Below are 23,258 nucleotides of genomic sequence, written 5' to 3'. Positions count from 1 at the left end.
TCGGAATGCATTTTATGTAATCGTTCTTATTCTGTAGACAACCTTTATTTTTGTTTATTAAAACTCTGGTAGAGACAGACCGAGGCATCACAGAGTCAAATCCTCATCTTCACCTCTCGAGGAGGACACAAAACAGGTATGGTTTAACGTTAATATAAGTGTGCTTGGCCTGTCTGATCAGTAATATCCAAGCTTCTGGAGTCGGTCAGCCAAACAGAGATGCAGGGCATTATTGAAAGAATGCTGCAGAAATGGAAGAATTTCTGTTGTTTCTATATAGTAGGCAATATATGTATTCTGTTCTAGGGTCCAGATGTAGAGAGAGCACTGAAAGCAGTAGAAGAGGCTCTGTCTCAGGCCTCTGAGAACATGGCCAATCTGGACAACATCCATCAGGTGAGCGACTAAAGTACTGTCCCACATTTCCTGTCCTTCCATCTGTACTGATCCAATAATACTATGGCCTGGTTTCCCAGACAGATTAATTCTCGTCCTGGACTAAAAAAAGCACATTAAATGGAGAATATACATTGTGCATGCTTTGTAGTCCAGGACTAGGCTAAATCTGTGTCTGGTAAATCAGCCCTGTATGAAAGCAAGATGTTACCTGTAGCATACCTGCTGTGTGCTTGGCTCTGCAGACTCTGGTGAAAGGCTTGATGGTGCAGGTGAAGAGAGAGAAGGCCAGACTGCTGATGGAGATAGATGAGGCTATGGGTAGGGCCTTCACCATCCTCAATAGAAGGTACACTACAACCACCTCATACCTTCTTCTCACTAATGGGCTAGTGTGTTATGTATTTGTAGCTTCTGCTACTTATTGTGTGTATTGGGCTTGGCTGTAATGCTTTTTATCAGGGCTGATCAAATGGACGTATACAGTAAGTGGACCCCATTATTTTTCTGGTTTCATGGGGTGAGGTGTAATTCCTACATTGTCAGGAAGGGGGCACTGGTGGCTGAGCTGACCAACATGGAGCAGCACTTCCCGTCCAGCAGGAGGGAACTGGGCCGGGTGGAGGAGAGGATGAGGGCCCTGGACACAGCCATGCAGAAGGCCAAGCAGGTCGGACAGCACCCCTCCCTGGAGAGCTACTGTGACCTGGAGCAGGTACATACATACATACATACATACATACATACATACATTAAGCTGCACCTTCTGGTTGTAGAGTGGCACTTCAAGGAATATGAGGTGTGTTTGTGTGTTGAACAGTTGTTGGAGACCCTGCAGGCTTCTGTGGATGTACAGTCGTTTGACCTGAAGTGTCTGTCTCTGGGCTCTGGACTGAGGTGAGTCAATAAAGTTGACCTGAATTACAATTTGAAACCCTGTAGCTATGTGGCCTGACCTGAATTCTGCTACTGTAATTTGAACTCACATCTGAACCATGGCGTGCGTGCGTGTGTGTGTGTGTGTGTGTGTGTGTTAGCTGCATAGCACAGCAGGATGCGCTGGGCAGGAGTCTGAAGGCGTGTCTGAAGATCAACATTGGGAACGCTAAGATGTACGTACTGTAATTGACTACAGATAGAAAAATATATGTATCTTTGTTTACATGGTTTAACTGACTTTTGAACTCCCCCCTCAGTCTGACAGATGAGCTGATCCACAGAGACAGAGAGAGGCCCCAGGAGCAGGCTGGGCCCAATAGGAAGGCCCCCCTGCTCCCACACTCCCTTAACACCAGAGAGCCCAGCCGCCCCCAGCAGCAGGAGAGCCAAACGATGATGAGGCCTCCCCCGCCCAGCACCAGAGAGCATGTTCCACCTCACCAGGAGCAGGAAAGCCTGAGGATGACTAGGCATACCTGGGGCCCCTCTCCCATCCCTGGCCCTCTGCCCTTACCCAGCTCCAGCCCTGTCTCAGACTCCGGACCCAACGTCATCATAGAGGAGATTATAGAGGAGATTGAACAAGGAGGAGAAGGGAAGGACGAAGTCAGTTTGAAATCCTGCCATCAAGTCACCACAGCCTCATCCAAAACCACTGCATCAGGGTTCTCAGTTGGAGGTTAGTGACAATGTCACAGCAACATTTAGAGCGCACGTCAGTGCATGTCTGCTGAGGTAAACCGCATCCCCATTACCCATAGGATAATAATGGTGTTTCTTGGTTTCTGCTTGTAGTTGTCCCAGCTCACCTGTCTGAGCTGCAGCAGGCCAGTGAGAGACAGAGAGCCCAGAGGAGCAGCAAGAAGAGCCAGGAGGACCTCCCACCTGTCAGTCAGGGGAAAGGTAGAAGAGAGACAGACACACATGTCACATAATAACATGCACAACAGTTATGGTCACATAATCTATAACTTGATGAATAGAGACACATAGAAACTGTGAGTGTGTTCAGTGTTCCAGGAGTGGGTGATGGTGACCCATGTGGTGAACCCTAACCACTTCTACATCCGCCACGTGGCAGAGCAGAGGGCCTGTATTCTGCTGTCCAAGAAGATCAACTCCCTCTGCTCTGGAGAGAGAGGACTGTTTACAGCCAGCGACATACTGGAGACTGGTGAGATCACTGTGTGTGTGTGATACCTTACTGTGGGTATGTCCCTCTCCCTAGGCTTTATGGTGTTTGTGAAATGAAAGCAGTGCGATGTTGCCACTGACTATTGCGCGTGAGTGTCTCCGTCAGGCTCCACAGTGTTTGTGAAGTGGAAGGAGGGGATGTGGTGTCGGGCCACCCTGACAGAACTGTTCCAGAGAGGTCACCTGGACCCGGTCCGCAGCTGTCCTGTTCCTGAACTTCACCGTGTCAGAGTCTACTTCCAAGACTACGGTTTCTGCAAGGGAATAGCCCTGCAGAGGTACAGACGCACACGCACACACGTGAAAAACCTAGTAGGCATAAAAAGGGACAGAACATTGATTTGTTTTTTTCAGTCACCCAGGTCTGTCTTTCTCTTACACCTCTACTTCCCCATTCCCAGTGAGGAGGCAGGTCCAGACCTGTTCATCAGGGACATGAATGAGCGTCTGAGAAGAGTGGACGTGGCCGGCCAATCAGAAATGAGCCGCTGGCTCCCTCAGGCTATCAAGTGTTCCCTCAAGGACATTGTGCCTGCAGACCTGGTAAGTCGATGACATCGTGCCTGCAGATCTTGTAAGGGGCATACATTTGCATATTGTCCATATTCTGACATAACATTTGTGTATGTCGCCATCTATCTTTTTCTTCCAAGTGAAGGGCTTTTGTATAAGTGACTAGGATAAGTTTAGATTTGTTTTCTTTACCTGCATCCCCCTCCTTTTCCTCTCTTCTCTCCCAGACTAAAGGCTGGAGTGCGGAGGCCCAGGATGAGTTTCGCCGCGTGGTGGGCTCAGCCTCAGTAGAGATGCAGGTGTTTGGTCAGGAGAGAGGTGCTCTGCTGGTGGACCTGAAGAAAGCCCCCATGGACAGCGGTTCCAGCAACATGCCCATGTCCCTCCGAGAGTACCTGGTCTTCCTCGAGCTCGCCAGGTACACACATACTCGGGGTTCGTATGGTCATGAAAATCCTGGAAAATTTTTTGAATGGTGTTTTCCAGGCCTGGAAAGGTTTTGGAAAATGATCAAATCTGAAAAGTTGTGGAAAAAGTAATTTCTGTTAATGTAATTTGTTTAGAGACTGTTTTTAAATATTTTATAAATCAAATTAAAATCCACATATCAGCCAGGATCGGAATGACACTTTTGCACAGCTGTGTTTACACGCATCACCTGCATTTGTGAGAAAAGAGTGGGCTGTTGCTGAAGGAGAGCGAGACAGTCAAACATTACATCAGCAGGTAGGCCTCGCCTATAAAATATGTTATACAACGGGTGGGTCTAATGCTGATTGGTTAAAATCGCATTCCAGACTATTACATAAGTTACCACCGGCTAAATCTATGACGTTAAAATGCGTATTTACTCTGTTCCATCTGACTGGGCAACCTGCTGTCTCGTCAGCCAAGCAAATTATCAACTCGATCTCCACTGTAAAAACATCTAGACATTATCTCACATTTCTTTTAGACTAACATTTAGTTTTCAACAGCAGAGATTGGTATAAACCTTGCTGTCTGTCTCCGACATTTGCAACATTGTTTCAATATTCAAATTTGATCTCCAGCTGTCCCATAGTAATGAACGTGACAAGACCGGCAGGCAGCGTTTCTCAGCCAGTCGAAATCATGAATCAGCTGGCATAATTTTTATGGGTATATACAAAGAAATGTCAATTGAAAAAATGTCAAACTAAACGAAGTGCAACTAGTTTGCAGTCTTTTCAGTTTGAAGGGATTGTGTTAGCTGAGTTGTTGGCTAGCTCCTCTGAACATTTTCTATGCCAGCCGAAATCACGCCTTATTAGCTCATTGTTATGGATGTATCCAAATAAATGTCACTAGAAAACAGCTTAAACAAATGCAACTACTTTGCTGTTATTCTGGCTGCACATTTTTATGTGACTGTAAATTAGCTGTAGTTAGTTAGATAGCAAGCAAGGGATAAGAACATTGCCAGCTGGAATTGCAAGTGTGTCTCGTCCATAGATGCAGAACAAAAAGACTGAATGACTGGGTCGCGTCTCTGGCACCCGAACCGATCGAACGAACGAACGACCAGCCTGCTTGGTTAGCAACCTTAGATTTGTGTTGGGACTATATCTTGTGGAAGGATGAAATAGTATGAATATATTCATTAAAAAAAAATTTAATGGAAATATGTCAATGATTATTGTAATATGTTGGTAACACGTTGTATAAAAGTGATAATGCCCTCGAAGCCGGTGTTTGGAGGATATATTGGCACGTTTTACCGGACTTTTTCTCAGGCTGAACAGACTAATAACTTTGTAGCCAATTCAAAACATATCTTGTGCCCTTTAGTTAACTGTTAAGCTATTGTTAGCTTGTATTAATGTTTTCGTCATGTCCAAAACACTTGCGAATAAGGCCATACAAAGTTGATTTACTTTTTTGAACGATTCAGATTATTCATTTTAAACTATTATTTTTTACGAAACGAACAACACATTTCACCATTGTATTAGTTTGGATTTGGTTCAAATGCAGTGAATCAAAATAAGAATTAGTGAATCGTGAACAGTAAATTTAGAAAAAAGGATGGATTAAGTGGCTTCAACTTGTTTTGGTGATACTTTTATAGTTTATTTGGGCATGCAATGTATGGGACATTGCAACTCAATAGATGCTAGTCAGCCTGCAACATAAACACCTCGAAGGTAACTAAAATAAATGAGAAAAGGTACATTTCCTGAAGAAAATGTGTGGGCTTGCTTCAGCTGAATAAAAATAATTGGAGCCTATCAAAGCCATTTGATCTTTTGATATATAAAATGAGCATATTATTTAAAAAGGCATAAAATGTATTTGGTTGTAATGTTGCAATTTTATGCATCAAGGGTGGTCAACTATCCTCCAGGAGAGCTAATGGGTGGGCAGGCTTTTATTCCAGTCCCCCTCAAACAAACCACATTTTAGAAATTAGCTGCTGAACCGAACCTTGATAAACTGTCTCAGTGTTTGAGCGGGGCTTGATCAAAAGCCTGCACACCCAGTAGCTCTCCAGACTGACCTCTTGTTTTGTACAGTTGCCTAACAGGTATTCTACTTTGTGGTGGGGTTAAGTGCTTTGCACAACGACAGGAGTTGGTATCAGAGAGCAGCCTCCCAGGGTTGATACCACATTACATACTGTTTTTATACGTACACACAGACGGCACCAATTATTGGTCATGGAAATTTGGTTAAAAGTCATGAAAAAGTCTTAATTCCATTTGTCAAAATGTGTATGAACCCTGCATACTGTACATATCCAGTGTTTCCCTTATGAGTTTTGCGGAAGGCTGCATCAGTTTCTTCCTTGTTGCTATGGATAATCAGTAGTAATATGTTTGTCCCGTTCTGCTGCTGTAGGTTTTACTCTCCTGTGGCGTGGAATGCCAAGACTGTGCCATGTGGCAGGAGGCCTCTCCAGTTCTACCTTCCTGTCTTCCCTCGTACCAACGTAGAGCTCAACGCTGTGGTGTCCCACATAGACACACCCTCACACTTCTACATCCAACTGGTAGGTCACACACAAACACACACACATGAAAGCATTATCAACTGATATTCCAGTGCCCTCTCTAACTCTTCCCCCTCGCTGATTAAACGCAGGTTGACAACATGGAGTTCCTGCTGCTGACAGCCAAGCTGCAGGAGTGTTACAGCTATGACTGCCCCAGCAGGGGGACCAGAGGAGAGGACCAGGACTTGGAGGTCTACTGTCCTGTCCTGGATCAGGCCTGTGTGGCACGCTTTGACGACAAGGTCTGGTACAGGGCCCATGTCATCGGTCAGTACACTGTCTGTGCGTGGGTACACTTAGGGCAGTTGCGGTGACCGAATTACCGCCACACCGGCAGTCATGAGTCACATAGGCCAACATGAATGCTCTCTGTAGGCCTACATGAATGGCGCTGATGCATAAGGCAGAATAATCAACTGGCTAATGAATGGATTGGTACTCAGCGCCCTGTTGTGAGTCTAATCTGAATGATGAGGATAAATGGTGATGGGAGTTAAGAGGTCCCGTTCCAAAATGGACCCGGGGCTTTCCCAGACGGACACAATATGCACAGTACACTTTTTAACATAGAGACCCGGTCAGGTTCACAACCTTGTATGAGAAAATTCCATTTCTTTTGTGTACTTTATTAACCGGAGTGGAGGAAAGGAGAGGGAGAGCAAGAGAACGAGCATGGCACTAGGGAGAAGGGGCCTGTGGTGTGTGTGTGTGTGCGCAGTGAGTGACACGAGCAGGCACAGAAAGAGAGAGCGACGGCAAGCACTTTTAACTCGCGCTAGCAGACTTCTTGCTTGTTATTTCTCATCATATCTGATTAAATAGTACCAGTCTTGACTGCGTCAAACTGAGAGAAGCTAGCTAGGTAGTTTAATTGAGGCTAGTCTACATAACGTTACTGCGCTTCTTTTCTTCCTTCAGTGTGTGTGCGTACTGTTACAAATAACAACTCCTTTCAGATTATTAAGGAGCAGCCTACCTGTTTGTTTTTGGTCTTTGAGACCGTGAGACTAGCAGTCATTGGCATGACGGTTACCAACTGACAAAATGTAAAGACCGCCACAGCCCCTAGGTACGCTCATTGAGGTCACAATGTGTTTTTACGGTATTGTCCCCTTAGATCAGTGGTTCTCAAACCTCTCCTGGGGGCCCACAACCGTTCCATGTATTTTATCTATTCCAGAACTACCACATCCTGATTTTAAAATAGTCAACTAAGTGAAATCTGGTGAGCTAGTTTAGGGTTACAACAAAATTGTGAAATGTCTGGAAATTCCGAGGAGAGGTTTTAGAACCACTCCCTTAGATAATAAATGATATGCAAACTCCAAAAATGTATGGAAAAGAGTCTACCTAAAGATTAGAATGTTATTGTGTGTAGGTATTCCCGGGGGCAGGAAGGTGGAAGTCCAGTTTGTAGACTTTGGCAACAACAAGATTCTGTCAGTCAACGACCTGAGGAAGATCAAGGATGAGTTCTTTGCCCTCCCAGCCATGGTGAGGTCACACTACACAAGAGTATGTTGGATGGAGAATAAATAAGGCTGACTGTATCCATATACCATCCCAGCATTAACTGCTAGGGTTGGTAGACTGGGCAGGGCACTCCTATTATTCAACTGGCTCTGACAATTACCTCTCCCCCCCACCCAGGCCATCCAGTGCTACCTGGCTGATGTGATTCCTTTGGAAGAGGGTGAGACGTGGAGCAAAGCGTGTATAGAGAAGTTCAAGAGTCTTGCTGACCAGAGACTTGTGACCGCTGTGGCCACAGGTAAGACGGGTAGAACTGGAGTGTTCTCCTTTCACACGGCACTGTCTTGGCATCCTACGACAACCGTGTGACTGTTCTGTAGTTGATTGATTTGTGTGTGTCGTCTGAACCCCCAGAGGCTGGTCGAAGGGGCAGGGGTCTGCCAGTCAGGCTGTTTGAGACCAGTGATTCCAGCGAGCCGTTAGCAAACATTGAAGATCTGCTGGTCAACGACCAACTGGCCTGCTTCAAGAAGGGGTGAGTGTGTGTCTGTCATCTCACAGCAGGATACTTCATGGGTAAAATCAATAACTAATCTTATTTAGACTTTTTGATACCTACACACACAGATGTGGGTATGGTTCCAAAAAGGAGATGTTTTGTTTTACCCCATCTCCCTCTTCCTTAGCATCAAATCTAAGGACACCCAGGCCCCGGTGGTAGACACCACAGTGTGGGACCCCCCACTCGAGGGTCTTCTGGGTGAGTGTGAGCCAGCCCCTACCTCCCTGGGACAGGAGACCCCAGAGCAGGACCAAGAGATCCAGCCCTACCTGATGCTGCCGGCCAACCTGAAAGACCTGAGGGTCAGGTTGACCCACGTGGTCTCACCCGGGAGCTTTTACGTCCAGCTTCTACAGATGGACACCCAGCTCAAGAGGTCAGCCAGTGGAGATGGAGAGGAGGGCAAGGAGGGACAGACAATGGCTTACTGAAGCCTCGCCAAATCCAGCAGAGAATATTGGGCTGTGTTCACACAGGAATCTTGTAACTGTAGAGTGGATGTGTGACTTTAGAATGAGACGCTGATGAGAGGTCTGTGTCATTTAGTTATCGCTCTCTCTCTCTCCCTTTCCCTCTTGCTCTCTCCCCCTCTCTGTTTCAGGGTGTATGAGTTGTTGAAGCAGGAGTATGCCCGTACAGAGCCCCAGGCGATAGAGTGGAAGGCAGACATGTACTGTGCTGCCTACAACAACGGGGTCTGGGAGAGGGGCCAGCTCTGTTCTCCTGTTTCCCTTGACTGCATTGCCGAGGTAACACACGAACACACACACATCTATCCTTTACGAGTCACAGAAGTGGACTAGGAGTGGATTTAGAAGTAATAACATTGTAGCTGATTTGTCATAACTGTTTCATCAGTGACGGATGGATGGGTACATCCAGCTGTAACTGCAGTGTGGTGTTTTGTCTCCACATGGTGTTAGGTAGTACGCTGTGATTTTGGCAACAAGGTGAAACTCCATGTGAACAACCTGAGACCACTGCTGCCCAGTCTGGTTGGCTGTCTGGTGCTGGAGTGTTCCCTCAGTGAAATCAGGTGAACACACACACAAATGCAGGTATACGAAGGGCTGACCTCAAACACTGATCCCTGGCAAAATGTCCTGAATTAGTAGGCCTTTCACAAAAATAGATTCTGACAGGTTTCCTCTGGGCATGAGCTATTTATCACACCTATCCTAATAGTGGAGCAAGGGGCATGCTATTCTCCTTAGACCTCATTTCAAATTTATCACTCTTTCTCTCTCTCTCTCGCTCCATTTCTTTCTCTCTCCCTCTCAGACCTGCAGGCGGTCGTTCCACCTGGACAGCCACGGCGTGTGACTTCATCTCCTACTACCTGACAGGAGCCATGGCCATCATGACCATCAAGGTGATGCCACATCACACACCTTTTCCTAGCCCTACCACTTCCCCTAGTCCCTACCCCTTCCCCACACTTATGTGAACTCCAAGCAAAGAGGGGTGGGGATGGAGCCTAGTCTCTGATGCCACACTGTTTTGTGTTGTGGCATATTTGACCATCCATGTTTTTATATATAAACTTAAATGAGTAGGTGTGTCCAAACGTTTGACTGGTTGTGTGTGTGTGTGTGTGTGTGTATAGATATAGTGGCAGACCAGGGGGTTGGGTGAAAACGTTTACACAGATCAGACACGGACAGAGTAGGTTTAGCTTAGTTTCAAATGTGTTTATTAAAACAATAGTTCAAAAAGAAAAGAATACGTCTCCCCATGAGACCCACGGGATACCGTCTTCTTGGCTCCGGGTCTTGCTGTATCCTGTGGGAATCAAAAACTGAACTCACTCCTGTTACCTCTGCAACCATCCCCAACTATACGGGAGTCCTTTCTTCCCCCACTCTCTCCCCTGTGTGCTGCCCTTCTGGAAGCTTTATGGGACTCGTTCAGCTGGTGAGCAATCAGCCCTTGATTTCTCACCAACTCCCAATCAGCCCCAATTAGTCCTGGCCAGAGAGCCCGTCGAGACCTGGCACGTCCAGCAGATGGAGGCGTCACCTCGTGATGTATACTCTCTGTCAACAGGCCTCGACGAGTCTTCCCCTGTTGGCTGACCTGTTGTATGTGTGATATACATATATATACATATACATATACATACACACACACACACACACACACACACACAGTACCTGTCAAAAGTTTGGACACCTACTCATTCAAATTTATTTAATTTTTTAAAACTATTTTCTACATTGTAGAATAATAGTGAATCAAATCAAATGTATTTGTCACATGCGCCGAATACCTTAGAGTGAAATGCTTACTTTACAAGCCCTTAACTTCTTTGGGATAGGGGGCAGCATTTTCACTTTTGGATGAATAGCGTGCCCAGAGTAAACTGCCTCCTACTCAGTCCCAGTCCTAGATGTCAGCCGTCTTTAGACCGGATGAGAGCTCTTTGAGTCAGTGGTCTGGCAGAGAGCCACGCGCTGGTCACGTGCATTTCACATGAGAGCGACCTGCGTTCCATTGCTTTTCTACAGACAATGGAATTCTCTGGTTGGAACATTTATGATAAAATCATCCTAAAGATTGATTCTATACTTAGTTTGACAAGTTTCTTCGACCTGTAATGTAACTTTTTGAACTTTTCGTCTGACTGGACCTGATTTGTTTACCAAACGCCCTAACAAAAGAAGCTATTTGGACATAAATTATGGACATTATCAAACAAAACAAACAAGCGGAAGAAGGGAAGTGTGGAACCTGCTGGCAGAGAGAGGGGCAATGGCACTCTTTGCTGGAGAAGGATGTGGAGCCACGTCCTCCAATATTCCGACCAAAAGGGCCTGGACCTCAGCTCGACATGACATCAAAATACAGCCCCATGCAACTTTTTCCAATTGTTTTTCACCCCGGCAGTTGTTGATTCCCCGGTGTGTAATACTAACAAGTATGGGGCTAGGAAGCAAGCAGGAAAGAAAGAGGCATGGAAGCCCATTTTCATGTCAAACCTTTTCTGCTACTTTTCACTGGTAATTTACATGGGGCTGGTGAAGTTAAAAACCCTAAAGGATTACTGGAAAACATCCCCACTCACCTGCCCCCCCCCCCGCCCCCCCCCCTGTCATGTCCTCTACAAGGTTTTTAAATATCTCACGGGCGCTTCACATCAGTGACCCAGAAGTTGATGAGGAGAATGACAGGAGGAGAGGCACCGCAAGCTTGGTTGAGGCCTGCAAGATACATTTTCAGCCCGCCCAGAACTTGTCCATAGATGAGAGGATGGTAGCCTCAAAGGCCAGAATTGGCCTAAAACAATACATGCGTAACAAACCAACTAAGTTGGGTTACAAGCTGTTTGTTTTGGCTGATTCTGTGTGTGCATACACATGCAATTTTTTTGTCTATGAGGGGAAGAACACGTGTGCGACTGGTAAAGGACTTAGTTATGACTCTGTAATGGAGTTATTGGATTTTCAACTGCTGGGGAAGGGCTACAAACTCTTTGTGGACAACTTCTACACAAGCCCTACCCTGTTTGCAGACCTGAAAAAGCTGGAGGTGTGGGCATGTGGCACCATTCGGACCAATAGAGTGGGCTTTCCGAAGACCAAGGTAAATGACATGCCTAAGCGGGCTGAGCGGGGGACCATGCGATGGATCCATGAAGATGGCCTGCTGTTTGTGAAGTGGATGGACACCAGAGAGGTGGTGATGTGCTCCACTATCCACAAGTCCTTCAGTGGAGATCACGTCGTCAGGTGTGTGAAGGACGCTACTGGGGCATGGACCACCAAAAATGTCCCCATTCCTGCAGTCATCAAGGACTACAACAAGAGCATGGGAGGTGTGGACCTGTCAGACGCACTTATAGGGTACTACAATGTTCTACCTAAGACAAAGAAATGGTACAAGACATTGTTTTACCATTTCATTGACATTGCTGTGGTGAATTCCTTCATCCTCCAGAAGGAAATGGCCAAGAGCTGTGGACAGCCCCCCATCTCACAGCTAGCCTTCAGGGAGCTGCTCATCCAGGAGCTTGCTGGCTACAGCAAGCAAGTCCACTGCATCACATTCTGCCGCCTCTACCTCTGCCAGCTCTACTCCTGCCTCCAGTGGTGTTCATATGCCACAGTTCATTACTGCAGGCATGACTGTGCCTCAGGGCCAAAAGGGTAAAGCATAGAGGCGTCGTTGTGTTCTTTGTCACATGAAATCCCCCATCACCTGCACCAGTTGTTCAGTTTGCCTCTGCTTTACAGCAGAAAGAGACTGCTATGGGACATGGCACAGGCAACAAAAGATTGTGTAGAGGGCTTCCGAACGGTCTACCCCTGTTTTTTTGTTGTTTTTTTATAATTTTTTTAAAGCATTTTTATATATTTTTTTGTGTTAGAATTGCTTTTTGATATGTTGTATATAGTTATTTGCACTGTTGTATATAGTTATAGGTCATTTCACCAATTTCGGCCACTTGTGTACATTTGGGAAACTTGTGTGGGACACCTGGGTGACTTCATGCTAAATGTCATGTAGCTCACCCATTCCTGAAGTTATCAGTCTGCACTTTGCACACCTACAGTTGCCCTCTTGTGTTATCCATCAAAAGTATCTCCAGCATCCTATCTGACTGTGTGGCTATTCTAGTACATGTGAAAGATGATGCTACAACGATAAAAAACAGAAAACGTATGCTCTTTCTTTCTCTTTTCTTCCACCAGATCTACTGTGTTATATTCTCCTACATTCAATTAACATTTCCACAAACTTCAGAATGTTTCCATTCAAATGATACCAAGAATATGCATATCCTTGCCTCTGGGGCTGAGCTACAGGCAGTTAGATTAGGGTATGTCTTCAGGCGGAAATTGAGAACAAAGGGATACAGCCATAACAGGTTAAGGAGAAGTGTATCTAAAGTTCCATGCATAACACTTGAATTTTCATCAACATTTATAATGAGTATTTCTGTGAATTCATGTGGCTCTGCACAATCATCGCATGTTTTAGAACTACTGAACGTAATAATTTAAAATGAGATTTAAAAAAAATATATATAAATATGCACTTTATCGAACAAAACACATGTATTGTGTAACATGAAGTCCTATGAGTGTCATCTGATGAAGATCATCAAAGGTTAGTGATTCATTTTATCTATTTGTGCTTTTTGTGACTCCTCTCTGTCTGGAAAAATGGCTGGGGTTTTCTGTGGCTTGGTGATGACATAACAAAATCATTTGTGGAGCTTTCGCTGTAAAGCATTTTTGAAATCAGACACTGTGGCTGGATTAATGAGAATTGTATCTTTAAAATGGTGCCTAATACTTGTATGTTGGAGAAATTTGATTTATGAGATTTCTGTTGATTTGTATTTGGCGCCTTGCAATTTCATTGACTGTTGGCAACAGTCCTAGACAGGTTAACCAACAATACAGTGTTAAACAATTCAAAATATATTTAATATTGTAGATTCTTCAAAGTAGTCACCCTTTTCCTTGATGACAGCTTTTCACACACTTGGCGTTCTTTCAACCAGCTTCACCTGGGATGCTTTTCCCACAGTCTTGAAGGAGTTCCCACATATGCTTAGCATTTTTGGGCTGCTTTTCCTTCACTCTGCGGAACAACTCATCCCAAACCATCTCAATTTGGTTGATGTCGAGTGATTGTGGAGGCCAGGTCATCTGATGCAGCACTCCATCACTCTCCTTCTTGCTCCGATAGCCATTACACATCCTGGAGGTGTTTTGGGTCATTGTCCTGTTGAAAAACAAATGATAGTCCCACAAAGCGTAAACCAATTGGGATGGTGTATCGCTGCAGAATGCTGTGGTAGCCATGCCTTGAATTCTAAATTAATCACAGACCGTGTCACCAGCAAAGCACCATCACACCTCTTCGTCCATGCTTCACGGTGGGAACCACACATGCAGAGATCATCCGTTCACCTACTCTGTGTCTCACAAAGACATGGCGGTTGGAACCAAAAATCTCAAATTTGGACAGATTTCCTCCGGTCTAATGTCCATTGCTTGTGTTTCTTGGCCCAAGCAGGTCTCTTCCTCTTATTGGTGTCCTTTAGAATTGGTTTCTTTGCAGCAATTTGAACATGAAGGCCTGATTCATGCAGTTTCCTCTGAACAGTTCATGTTGAGATGTGTCTGTTACGTGAACTCTGTTAAGCATTTATTTAGGCTGCAATTTCTTAGGCTGGTAACTCTAATGAAGTTATCCTCTGCAGCAGAGGTAACTCTGGGTCTTCCGTTCCAGTGGAGGTCCTCATGAGAGCCAGTTTCATCATAGTGCTTGAGGGTTTTTGCAACTGCACTTAACTTTCAAAGTTCTTGAAATTCTCCACATTGGCTGACCTTCTTGTCTTAAAGTAATGATAGACTGGTTTCTCTTTGCTTATTTCAGTTGTTCTTGTCATAATATGGACTTGGTCTTTTACCAAATAGGGCTATCTTCTGTATACCACCCCTACCTTGTCACAACACAACTAATTGGCTCAAATGCATTAAGATGGAAATAAATTCCACAAATGTACTTTTAACAAGGCACACCTGTTAATTGAAATGCATTTCAGGTGACTACCTCATGAAGCTGGTTGAGAGAATGCCAAGAGTGTGCAAAGGGTGGCTACTTTGAAGAATCTCAAATGATGTCTTCACTATTATTCTACAACTTAGAAAATAGTACAAATAAAGAAAAACCCCTGAATGAGTAGGTGTGTCCAAACTTTTGACTGGTACTGTGTGTATATATATTTTTATTGGACAAATAAACACAAATTGCAAATTGAACAGATACATCCTTTTATCCCCCTATACTTATTGAAACACCTCCCTCCCCTTAACATCAAAAGCAGCATACATACAAAAATACATTAAAACATAAATTGGAAATTATATATACACAAAAATAAATAAAAAATATCACTACATACCCTCTTCTCTCACACAATCTCATATCCCCTGTTGGCCAACATTACTCCTGATCAATAGAAGGCAACTGTTCAAAAAAGGAAATTAAAGGCTGCCAGAATAACCTTTCTAATTGTCGAAAACAGATCTTTTAACCAGGCTAATACAGTGGGAGGTTTGGAGGATTTCCAATTAAGCAAGATCTCCCTGCGTGCTATAAGGGAAGCAAACACTACAACGCCGTCTTTACTTTTAGTGAGACTAGGCAACAAAGATGTAACTTCAAATATAGCTATTAGAGGACAAGGCTGCAGGTCGGAGTGATTTGAACATCTATCATGTGTAATTTGTGTCTGGGAGGAATTTACTCTTTGGTGTAGTGAATTCTGTGCAAGACCTTGAACTGAATTAAACTTAACCGAGCACATGAGGATATGGAGTTAACCCTAAGAAGGGCCTCCTCCCACCAGTCATCTGAAAATTAGAGCAAACAAAGTTACGGACTTGAAAATAGGGGAAAAGATTAGCTACACGATCATTAAAATTGGCTAACTTCCCATATAAAAATACATCTTTGAAACATACCAAACCTCCCTGTTGCCACAAAACAAAAGCCTGGTTGAGTTTGGAGGGTTAAAATAAGTGGTTGTTACAAATGGGGCTTAGAGGAGAAGGGGCAGAAAATTGTCTCCAGATCCTCAAAGTAGAGAGCGCATTGGGGTTTCCAGTGTACTTTGAAGGACAGTGGGACACAAGTAAGAGCAGAAAGGGAGGATGATTGGCAGGTGTGTGCTTCTAATGAGCACCAGTTGTTACTTGGAGCATTACACCAGACCACAATCTTTTGAATATTGTCTTTACAATAGTAAAGCAGTATATTTGGATGTGCCAATCCTCCATCTTGTCTCCTTTGAAGTATTGTTCTACGTATCTTAGGTGATTTGCCAGCCCAGATAAAATGACTGAGCCTATCCAACTTGGTAAAAAATTATTTTGGCAGGAAGATCAGAAGACATTGGAAAAAGGTAAAATGGTAAAAATGTAATTTGAACAGATTGGATCTGCCAGCTAAGGACAGAGGCAGACTATCCCAGCGTTTTAAGTCTGTTTTAACTCAACTGACTGGACTTGCGAAGTTAGTTTTATGGAGGGTAGCCAAAGGTGTTATATTCAAACCTAAATAGTAAAAACCAGAGGGCGACAGACGGAAAGGCAGGGCTCCAGGGTGAATTTGCTTGGCAGCGGGGTTGATCGGAAAACATTCACTTTTCTGAATGTTCAATTTGTAACCTGAGAATGATCCAAATGTGTTTAAAATAGGCAGTATGTTATAGACAGGATTTGTGATATATAATCGTAGATCATCTGAATACTGTGATACTTTGTTCTTCACCAGCTCAGTGGAGACCATCCATGGTTTTACTTGAATCTCTCTTTATACCAGCCTTTTCCTCTTCTCTGCAGGAGAACACAGAGCAGCGTCCGGTGCCGGTCTCTCTGTACTGCTCCAACCGGGCCGGGCAAGACGTTAGCATCGCAGACTTCCTGGTTAGTGAGGGCCTCGCTCTGAAAGAGAGGAAGCCACAGTGAGTAACAGAACTGTGTGTGGATATATGTTTCACAGTTGAGTATAATGTGTTTCCTAGGACCCATGTCTTTCTGCTGGCTCTACGTATCTGCCCTCTTTGTCCCTGTGTTCTGTGCTACAGAGCGTCCCCCATGCCTAAACTAGAGGAGTTATCAGACTCTGACTCCAAGTTCAAGGGCCTTCAAAACAGGACACCTAACACAGAAAACCAGCCCCCCACCCCCTCCTCTGACTGGTCAGTCTCTCCCCGACCTGTCTCCACTGCCCCTACGCCGCCCAAACCGGCCCCCCGTACTAACCCCTCCCCAGAGAAGGTGAAGACACAGGCCTACTGCCCCCCTGAGCTGCCCCACTGTGGACGCACTCTGATGACCATCTCTGCCATCGGAGAGGATGGCCTCATCTACGCCATGACGCACCACGCAGGTACTCTCCTTTCTACTCCTGTTTACCCCTGCGCTCCCTCTCACTCACTCTCATTGGCACGCTTGACTCAGTAATCCACCGGTTTCCCTCGTTTAAAATGCATACAAATGAATCCCGTATGTTAACAATAAACTCTTCCAAACATATCAAACAACGTTCCTAATCAATCCTCAGGTACCCTAATATGTAAATAAACGATCAAATTTAAGACGGAGAATCCCGGAGAACATTACCGGATATAAATAACTAAGTGCACGCCCTCACCGGAACACGCAACAAACACTACAGCCAAAATGGGAGCCACTTGTATTGTGTTGTGCTTTGCTGGCATGCATCTAAGAAAAATAATTCAGTGGTCATCATAACAGCCCTAGGTGACACACTCAATATCAGGAAGGTGTTCATAATGTTTTGTACACTCAGTGTACATGCGTAACTACTGTGTGTTTGTCAGGGCGTCAGTTTGAGCAGCTGCGGGAGCGTCTACAGCAGCACATAAAGACCCTTCCCAGGCTGAAGCCCTACACCTGGAAGAGTGTCCTGGGTTGTGCTGTAATGGGCTCTGACATGCTCTGGTACAGAGGAGAGGTGCTGGAGGTCATTGGAGGTCATGTTAAGGTACAGACACGTTTTTTTGTGAACAAATAAATACTGGGATTTTGAACAATTTATACAAATGATGTCTATACAAAACTTACAAGACCCCAACCTGTGTGTGTGTTCCAGGTGCGCTACGTGGACCAGGGTCTAGTGGAGAACATCCCAGTGTGTCACGTCTACCCCACAGTGTTGTGTGAGGATATTCCCCAGCTCTGTATGCCCTGCCAGCTGCACGGAGTCATCCCTGTGAGTGGACTAGATTCAGAATCGTGGTGTTTGTGTTCCATCGCAGTAGCTTCCTCTCCTTTATCTACAGTAGCTCCCCCCTCCCCTCTCTCTGTTCAGGTGGGCAGGACGTGGCAGTGGGATGCTGTGGCTCTGCTGAAAGAGCTGCTGCTAAACCGCTGTGTGGACATGCAAGTTATGGTGAGGTGGATACTACACACACAAAGATGGTATGTTAGTGCTTGGGGGATATGAGGTGATCCTCTCAGTTTGAGTAAGTGTGGGTGTCTCACTATAAGCTGCAGGCAAGGCCCTGTATCAGTTGTGCATGGACTCACTGGCCTGATGTATGATGAAATGTAACAAAAAACATGACTGTGTGTGTTAGGAACTGCCTGAGGATCCTCTGGGCTGTCTGACAGTACAGATTTCTCTGGATGGCATGACTCTAAGCAGAATCATGGTTCACCACCAACACGCCTCTGTAGACCAGGCTATTGCATCCACGCAGGAGGTAGGGAGGTGGGAGTGGGTATTACCCTTGTTCCAATCCTTCAATTTTTGTGGGGATTCAACACAATTGTCTAAATCTGTGATTTTCCTCAGGAGCTGGTGGTGTCATCTCACCTAGATCTAGATGACTGGGACATTGACACAGAGGTACGTTGGTTATTCAGTGCCATCTGTATATAAGATGTTGTTTGAAATTGCTAGTATGCACACTGCGATATAACTTGCCAATTACATTTGTTTATTTATTTATCGAGTGTGAGAATGTCAGTCATCCCCACTGCTCTGCTGTGTTTTCCTGTCTTATGTACAGGGTTTGGAGGACCCAGAGCCAGTACCGAGGGTGTTCTCATACCCAACCCTGCCTGAGAAAGGCGAACGCTTCCGGGTCAGGATCAAACACCTCCGGACCCCCAACGAGGTACCACCACTTCCATACCCAACTGTAATGTCAATTCTGAAATGATTTGTTATGCCTTTTGCAACATTTTCTACTTTTTCTACTGCGTGTGTGTTGCAGGTGTTCCTGTATCCCTTAGATGGCAGTAGTTGTGTGGAGTCTGGTGGGGAGAGTCTGGAGGAAGCACTGAAGAGAGTCCATGACAGGATTGACCGTCTGGCCATGCTCTCGGACTTCGCCATTGGTAAACCACAACACGATCACAAGCACTTTCCATGGACTAAACTTCACACTTAATGCTTTTACTAAAACATTTCCGTAGGGTCTTGTAACAGGGACTTATAACGAGCTAGGTGGTAAAGTGCTGACTTGTTGATCCTGTGTATCCATCTCTCCAGAGGCCCCGTGTCTGGCAGAATACAGTGATGGGAAGTACTACCGGGCCAAGCTGCTGGGCTTCGCTGGCCTCAACCCTGTTAAGATCTTGGTCAGACACGTGGACTTTGGCTCTGACGACACCCTTCCCACACACAAGTAAGACATCTCACTGTTGGCCGAATCCTACTGGAGATTGGAGCATAAGTAAATCCCATTTTCGTGCAGATTGATTGTCTATTATATTGACAAGATAGTCAAGTGACCGCTCTAACAATGGAAATACACATCCTCAAAGATGGAAGGCAGGCAAAAGGAGGCGAGATCAGGTGGGACCATTCTAGCCAATGAGAGGGCATGCGAACAACAGGCAAGAGCAGTGGTTCCCAACCTTTTTCGGTTACTGTACCACCAACTGAATTTTGGTCTGCCCTGATTTACTCGTGCATTTTACCAGTAAGCCTATGGTCTTATGAGTCCTTGTATCCCTGGTTGGGAACCTTTGAGATAGACTACTCATCTTTGTATCTGTGCCATTATAGTGTCTGACAGCATGGTGTCGTGGAAATGTCCTGTATTTACCAAATCATGAGAGCAAACCACACACAAGTCAAGAGTTATCATAAAGTCCATCTTTAATTATATGAGCTCCATCACAACCCTGTGACTCTCAGATCAATTCAGTGTTTATCAATGAATTCTCTGAGAGTCCCTTACACATTGCAACTGAGATCCTTTATAGCAAAGACACACATAGCCAGACAGCATTGGCCATAAATTATTGTTCAGCTTTGTCTCCTAAACTATGTTCTTTTCTCGCTCTCAGAACCATAAAACAAAACCTATCAACAGGCATATATCAAATACCCCCTCCTTGACAAGTTCACAGAGACACAGTGACTGGCACACAGACATTGTGGAGCCAAGAGATACACGCTTGACCTCTCCCCTCTGCGGCCCAAGTAACTTAGTCCTGACAGAGAACAGATGACTGCAAATGGCGAACAGTATTATACAAAAATAGACATTCTGTAGAGAAGTAACTCACAAACATATAATGAAAATAAAACATCTTATCTATGTTACCCAACTAATTCTGATAATTCCCCAACAATGGGCAGTGCCATTGAGGCTGTCTCCATTTTAAGTAGTCAATTGTCTTATTCTTCATTGGCTGATTGCTCCCAATTCATAGGAATCCCCACCCTGTTGACTACTTTAAAATGGTGGAAGTCCTCAACGGCAATGTCCACGCTAAAATGGGTTATAGAGTATCTCTATGACAACAGGCAAAAAGTATTTATTTTTTTCCCAAAGTTGCCGGAATGCCACGTGCGTCCATTTATATCAGTGTATTTGTTTACAACCTAACCATTACAAAACTTCTATTAGATCAAATAAGCCCCACATCGCAAATTTTAAAAATTAAAAAAGTGTTGACCAAATTAGACACACTCATTGACCTCCATACAAAAATGTCTGTCTCATTTTTGTGGACAGATTTTGGGCAGAGTAAAAACCTATCGCTTTGCCTTTTCCTCTCTGGTTAACGGAGGTAATATGGCGTCTTTGTTTTTCTCCCCGTCAGGCTGCGTCAGATCCCGGCCCATCTCCTGCGGTTTCCCTGTAAGGCCATCAAGGTGCGGGTGGCGGGCTTCAGACCACCCCGCCACAACCTGGAGAAGGAGCGCCTGTCCTACCGGCCAGAGTGGAGCCTGAAGGCTGCCCTGGAGATGATTGACCTGCTGCACAGCTGCTGCACCGCATCCGTTACCGTGAGCAACATCTGCCTTAGTTATCCCCGTCATATCAGTGGCAGTCATAAAAAGCTGGACAGACGATGACGACACATTAAGTGTGGTCATGGTTATGATAGTGGATTTTTGGCATTCAGCGTCACTGTGGTCTCTGCTCAACAAGGGCGATAACAGCAGAATTGTTGCATGTGTGTATTGTGGTTATAAACAGTATACTGTTCAAATACCATTCAGCCAATTAGGTCATTGTGAGATGGTAACCTTGGTGCTGTTGGTCATCTCCGCCAATCATGATAATGAAGCTATAGTGTAGTTTTTATGATAATGCTGTTTCCTGGTTGTCTCAGGCCACTGAACCGGAGCTGTCTGTGTTCCTGTATGACGAGGATGGAGCTCTGGTCTACTTGCCTCTGGTGGAGAAAGGGCTGGCTGACTTTGACTAAGACACTACAGCAAGAGACAAAGGTGGGTTTGGCTCTCATTCAGGAGTAGTGTTGCACGGTATACCGGTACCATGGTACCAAAACATCATGATACCAACATTTTTGAATCACGTTGTACAATATGATAGTACCACATTTTTCAGTCCTACCGATCTAAAAGAAATCAGCTGCCACAGTTTATAAAGTCAGTTTTGTTCATAAATTGTTTTCATTAAGCAACAACTACTCTCTTGCGCCAGTCTAGTAATGTTCACTTTCAGGCGCATCTCACTTGTGGCAGCTATAATCAGCCAGCCGCATCCCCTACCAACCTTCACTCACCTGCTTCTCTCTGCATCCCCTACCAGCCTTCACTCACCTGCTTCTCTCTGCATCCCCTACCAGCCTTCACTCACCTGCTTCTCTCTGCATCCCCTACCAGCCTTCACTCACCTGCTTCTCTCTGCATCCCCTACCAGCCTTCACTCACCTGCTTCTCTCTGCATCCCCTACCAGCCTTCACTCACCTGCTTCTCTCTGTCCGCTCAGTTTTTAAAATATAATTTGACTGTGAAGGCGAGAGGATGCAGACCCCGATGAGCCATCCGTTGCTACATCTGTACATTTGATACATTAGAGCAATGAGCAAAGTTGATACATTGTATAATTTCATTGTCTGGTATAACCAAGGTCACAGGCCAGTCTAAGTAGGCGTTGCCATTTCAAGTTCGCTGTCACACAGCCACTGAGCAACAGAGGAAAAATGGAGCGCCGCTTCGCGACAGGCATGCTTGCAGATTTATAGCAGAGAACACTGTGTCTAGCCCAAATGGTTCCAGAAATATGACCCATATTAGCAAAGCTACCTTTTTTTCTTCCAGCATGATTTTACACGCATTTTATATAATTTCACAAACCATGTCACCGGCTGTTTTTAACTAATCCCGGGTTGCTAAACGTTGTCATGTTACCTACCTAGCTAACATTGATACTAGGTCTAAGCAATTTTGATTGGCACAGGAAGAAAGTAAAGGGTCTGCTACTCATGAGATGTGCTTCGAAGGTAAGTGTGGGTAGCTACAGCCCAATATGGTGACCGGAGTATGGGCGAGTTGATGTGTATAGAAAGCAAATCAGCTAATTTTGCGTGGCTGATTGGGCTGCACGACAAGTTGATAAGCCGGGTAACTAACGTGGCCATTTCATTCCTACCATAATTTTATTTCAAATAGGATAGTAGCCCATACAAGAAATAACTAGTATTGCTAACCATACATACTCTACTACTCAATGGGGAGGGCATGAATGGCAACACCGCAACACAGTACTCTTCGCTCCCCCATCACTACTGTCCGGCAACGGCGTGGGAAGTAGCTACCTAGTAGCCAATGTCCGAGCGATAGTCACAGTAAGCACACACATTGGGATACACTACCCCCTTCAAGGTAGGATTCATATAGGCCTAAACTTGCTGTTACAATGACATGCAGGACATTATGTATGTATACATCTTCCGCCATCCATTCTATGCAGTTTTCCATTAGACAATGAAGTGTGAATTTAATTACGTGTTGTAGAAGTGAATGAATGAATATCAGTGACAGGTTTTTTTGCAAAGCACATAACAGGACCCCAGGCATCATATGGTCAGTAACAGTGTTACTGTGGTTTTCAAAGAAAGTGTAATCTGTTTGTTCAAGAGAGCGACATCAAGTCTTTGTAGTCAATACGTTATCAAGTAACCTTTTCTCTCCTTTGACCCCCCCCCAGAGATCTGCTGTGACATTGGACAGGTTCTTCAGTTCCCTGTTCCTTCTGCATTGTAAGAATGCTGCCTTCAATATACAGTACATACAAATCTCAAACATTTTGTTTTGAGCAGAATGTAGCTGAACACTTTATTTTCTATCTGAAATACTGTCTGTATGAAGGGTACAGAAGTATTAAAGTTTTCATTTAAAACTGCTTC

At 44.8% G+C, this 23,258-nt stretch overlaps 1 protein-coding gene across 1 annotated transcript in view; it reads left to right on the top strand.

The window, feature by feature from the left end:
* rnf17 (ring finger protein 17) overlaps positions 1–23,254 on the top strand; it is a 29,121-nt gene extending 5,867 nt beyond the window's left edge. The window contains exons 4-37 of the mRNA XM_021597738.3: positions 73–136; positions 307–396; positions 642–745; positions 943–1,111; positions 1,217–1,293; positions 1,434–1,508; positions 1,593–2,014; positions 2,131–2,238; positions 2,348–2,509; positions 2,636–2,807; positions 2,931–3,072; positions 3,270–3,460; positions 5,902–6,052; positions 6,145–6,322; positions 7,434–7,549; positions 7,706–7,826; positions 7,943–8,063; positions 8,215–8,466; positions 8,692–8,839; positions 9,014–9,126; positions 9,372–9,462; positions 16,451–16,572; positions 16,696–17,000; positions 17,455–17,618; positions 17,727–17,846; positions 17,946–18,026; positions 18,214–18,339; positions 18,432–18,485; positions 18,649–18,756; positions 18,856–18,979; positions 19,134–19,269; positions 20,699–20,885; positions 21,215–21,332; positions 23,060–23,254. Coding sequence (XP_021453413.3) covers positions 73–136; positions 307–396; positions 642–745; positions 943–1,111; positions 1,217–1,293; positions 1,434–1,508; positions 1,593–2,014; positions 2,131–2,238; positions 2,348–2,509; positions 2,636–2,807; positions 2,931–3,072; positions 3,270–3,460; positions 5,902–6,052; positions 6,145–6,322; positions 7,434–7,549; positions 7,706–7,826; positions 7,943–8,063; positions 8,215–8,466; positions 8,692–8,839; positions 9,014–9,126; positions 9,372–9,462; positions 16,451–16,572; positions 16,696–17,000; positions 17,455–17,618; positions 17,727–17,846; positions 17,946–18,026; positions 18,214–18,339; positions 18,432–18,485; positions 18,649–18,756; positions 18,856–18,979; positions 19,134–19,269; positions 20,699–20,885; positions 21,215–21,310 — 4,690 coding nt within the window. The 3' untranslated portion in view covers positions 21,311–21,332; positions 23,060–23,254. The remainder of the gene's footprint in view (positions 1–72; positions 137–306; positions 397–641; positions 746–942; positions 1,112–1,216; positions 1,294–1,433; positions 1,509–1,592; positions 2,015–2,130; positions 2,239–2,347; positions 2,510–2,635; positions 2,808–2,930; positions 3,073–3,269; positions 3,461–5,901; positions 6,053–6,144; positions 6,323–7,433; positions 7,550–7,705; positions 7,827–7,942; positions 8,064–8,214; positions 8,467–8,691; positions 8,840–9,013; positions 9,127–9,371; positions 9,463–16,450; positions 16,573–16,695; positions 17,001–17,454; positions 17,619–17,726; positions 17,847–17,945; positions 18,027–18,213; positions 18,340–18,431; positions 18,486–18,648; positions 18,757–18,855; positions 18,980–19,133; positions 19,270–20,698; positions 20,886–21,214; positions 21,333–23,059) is intronic.
* The last annotated feature ends 4 nt before the right edge of the window (positions 23,255–23,258 follow it).

The sequence above is a fragment of the Oncorhynchus mykiss genome, chromosome 3 (assembly GCF_057628025.1).
Source record: "Oncorhynchus mykiss isolate SJ-2025 chromosome 3, ASM5762802v1, whole genome shotgun sequence".
Taxonomy (NCBI): domain Eukaryota; kingdom Metazoa; phylum Chordata; class Actinopteri; order Salmoniformes; family Salmonidae; genus Oncorhynchus; species Oncorhynchus mykiss.
Note: the sequence above shows the minus strand (reverse complement) of the source record. Positions and strands in the feature narration are given on the sequence as shown.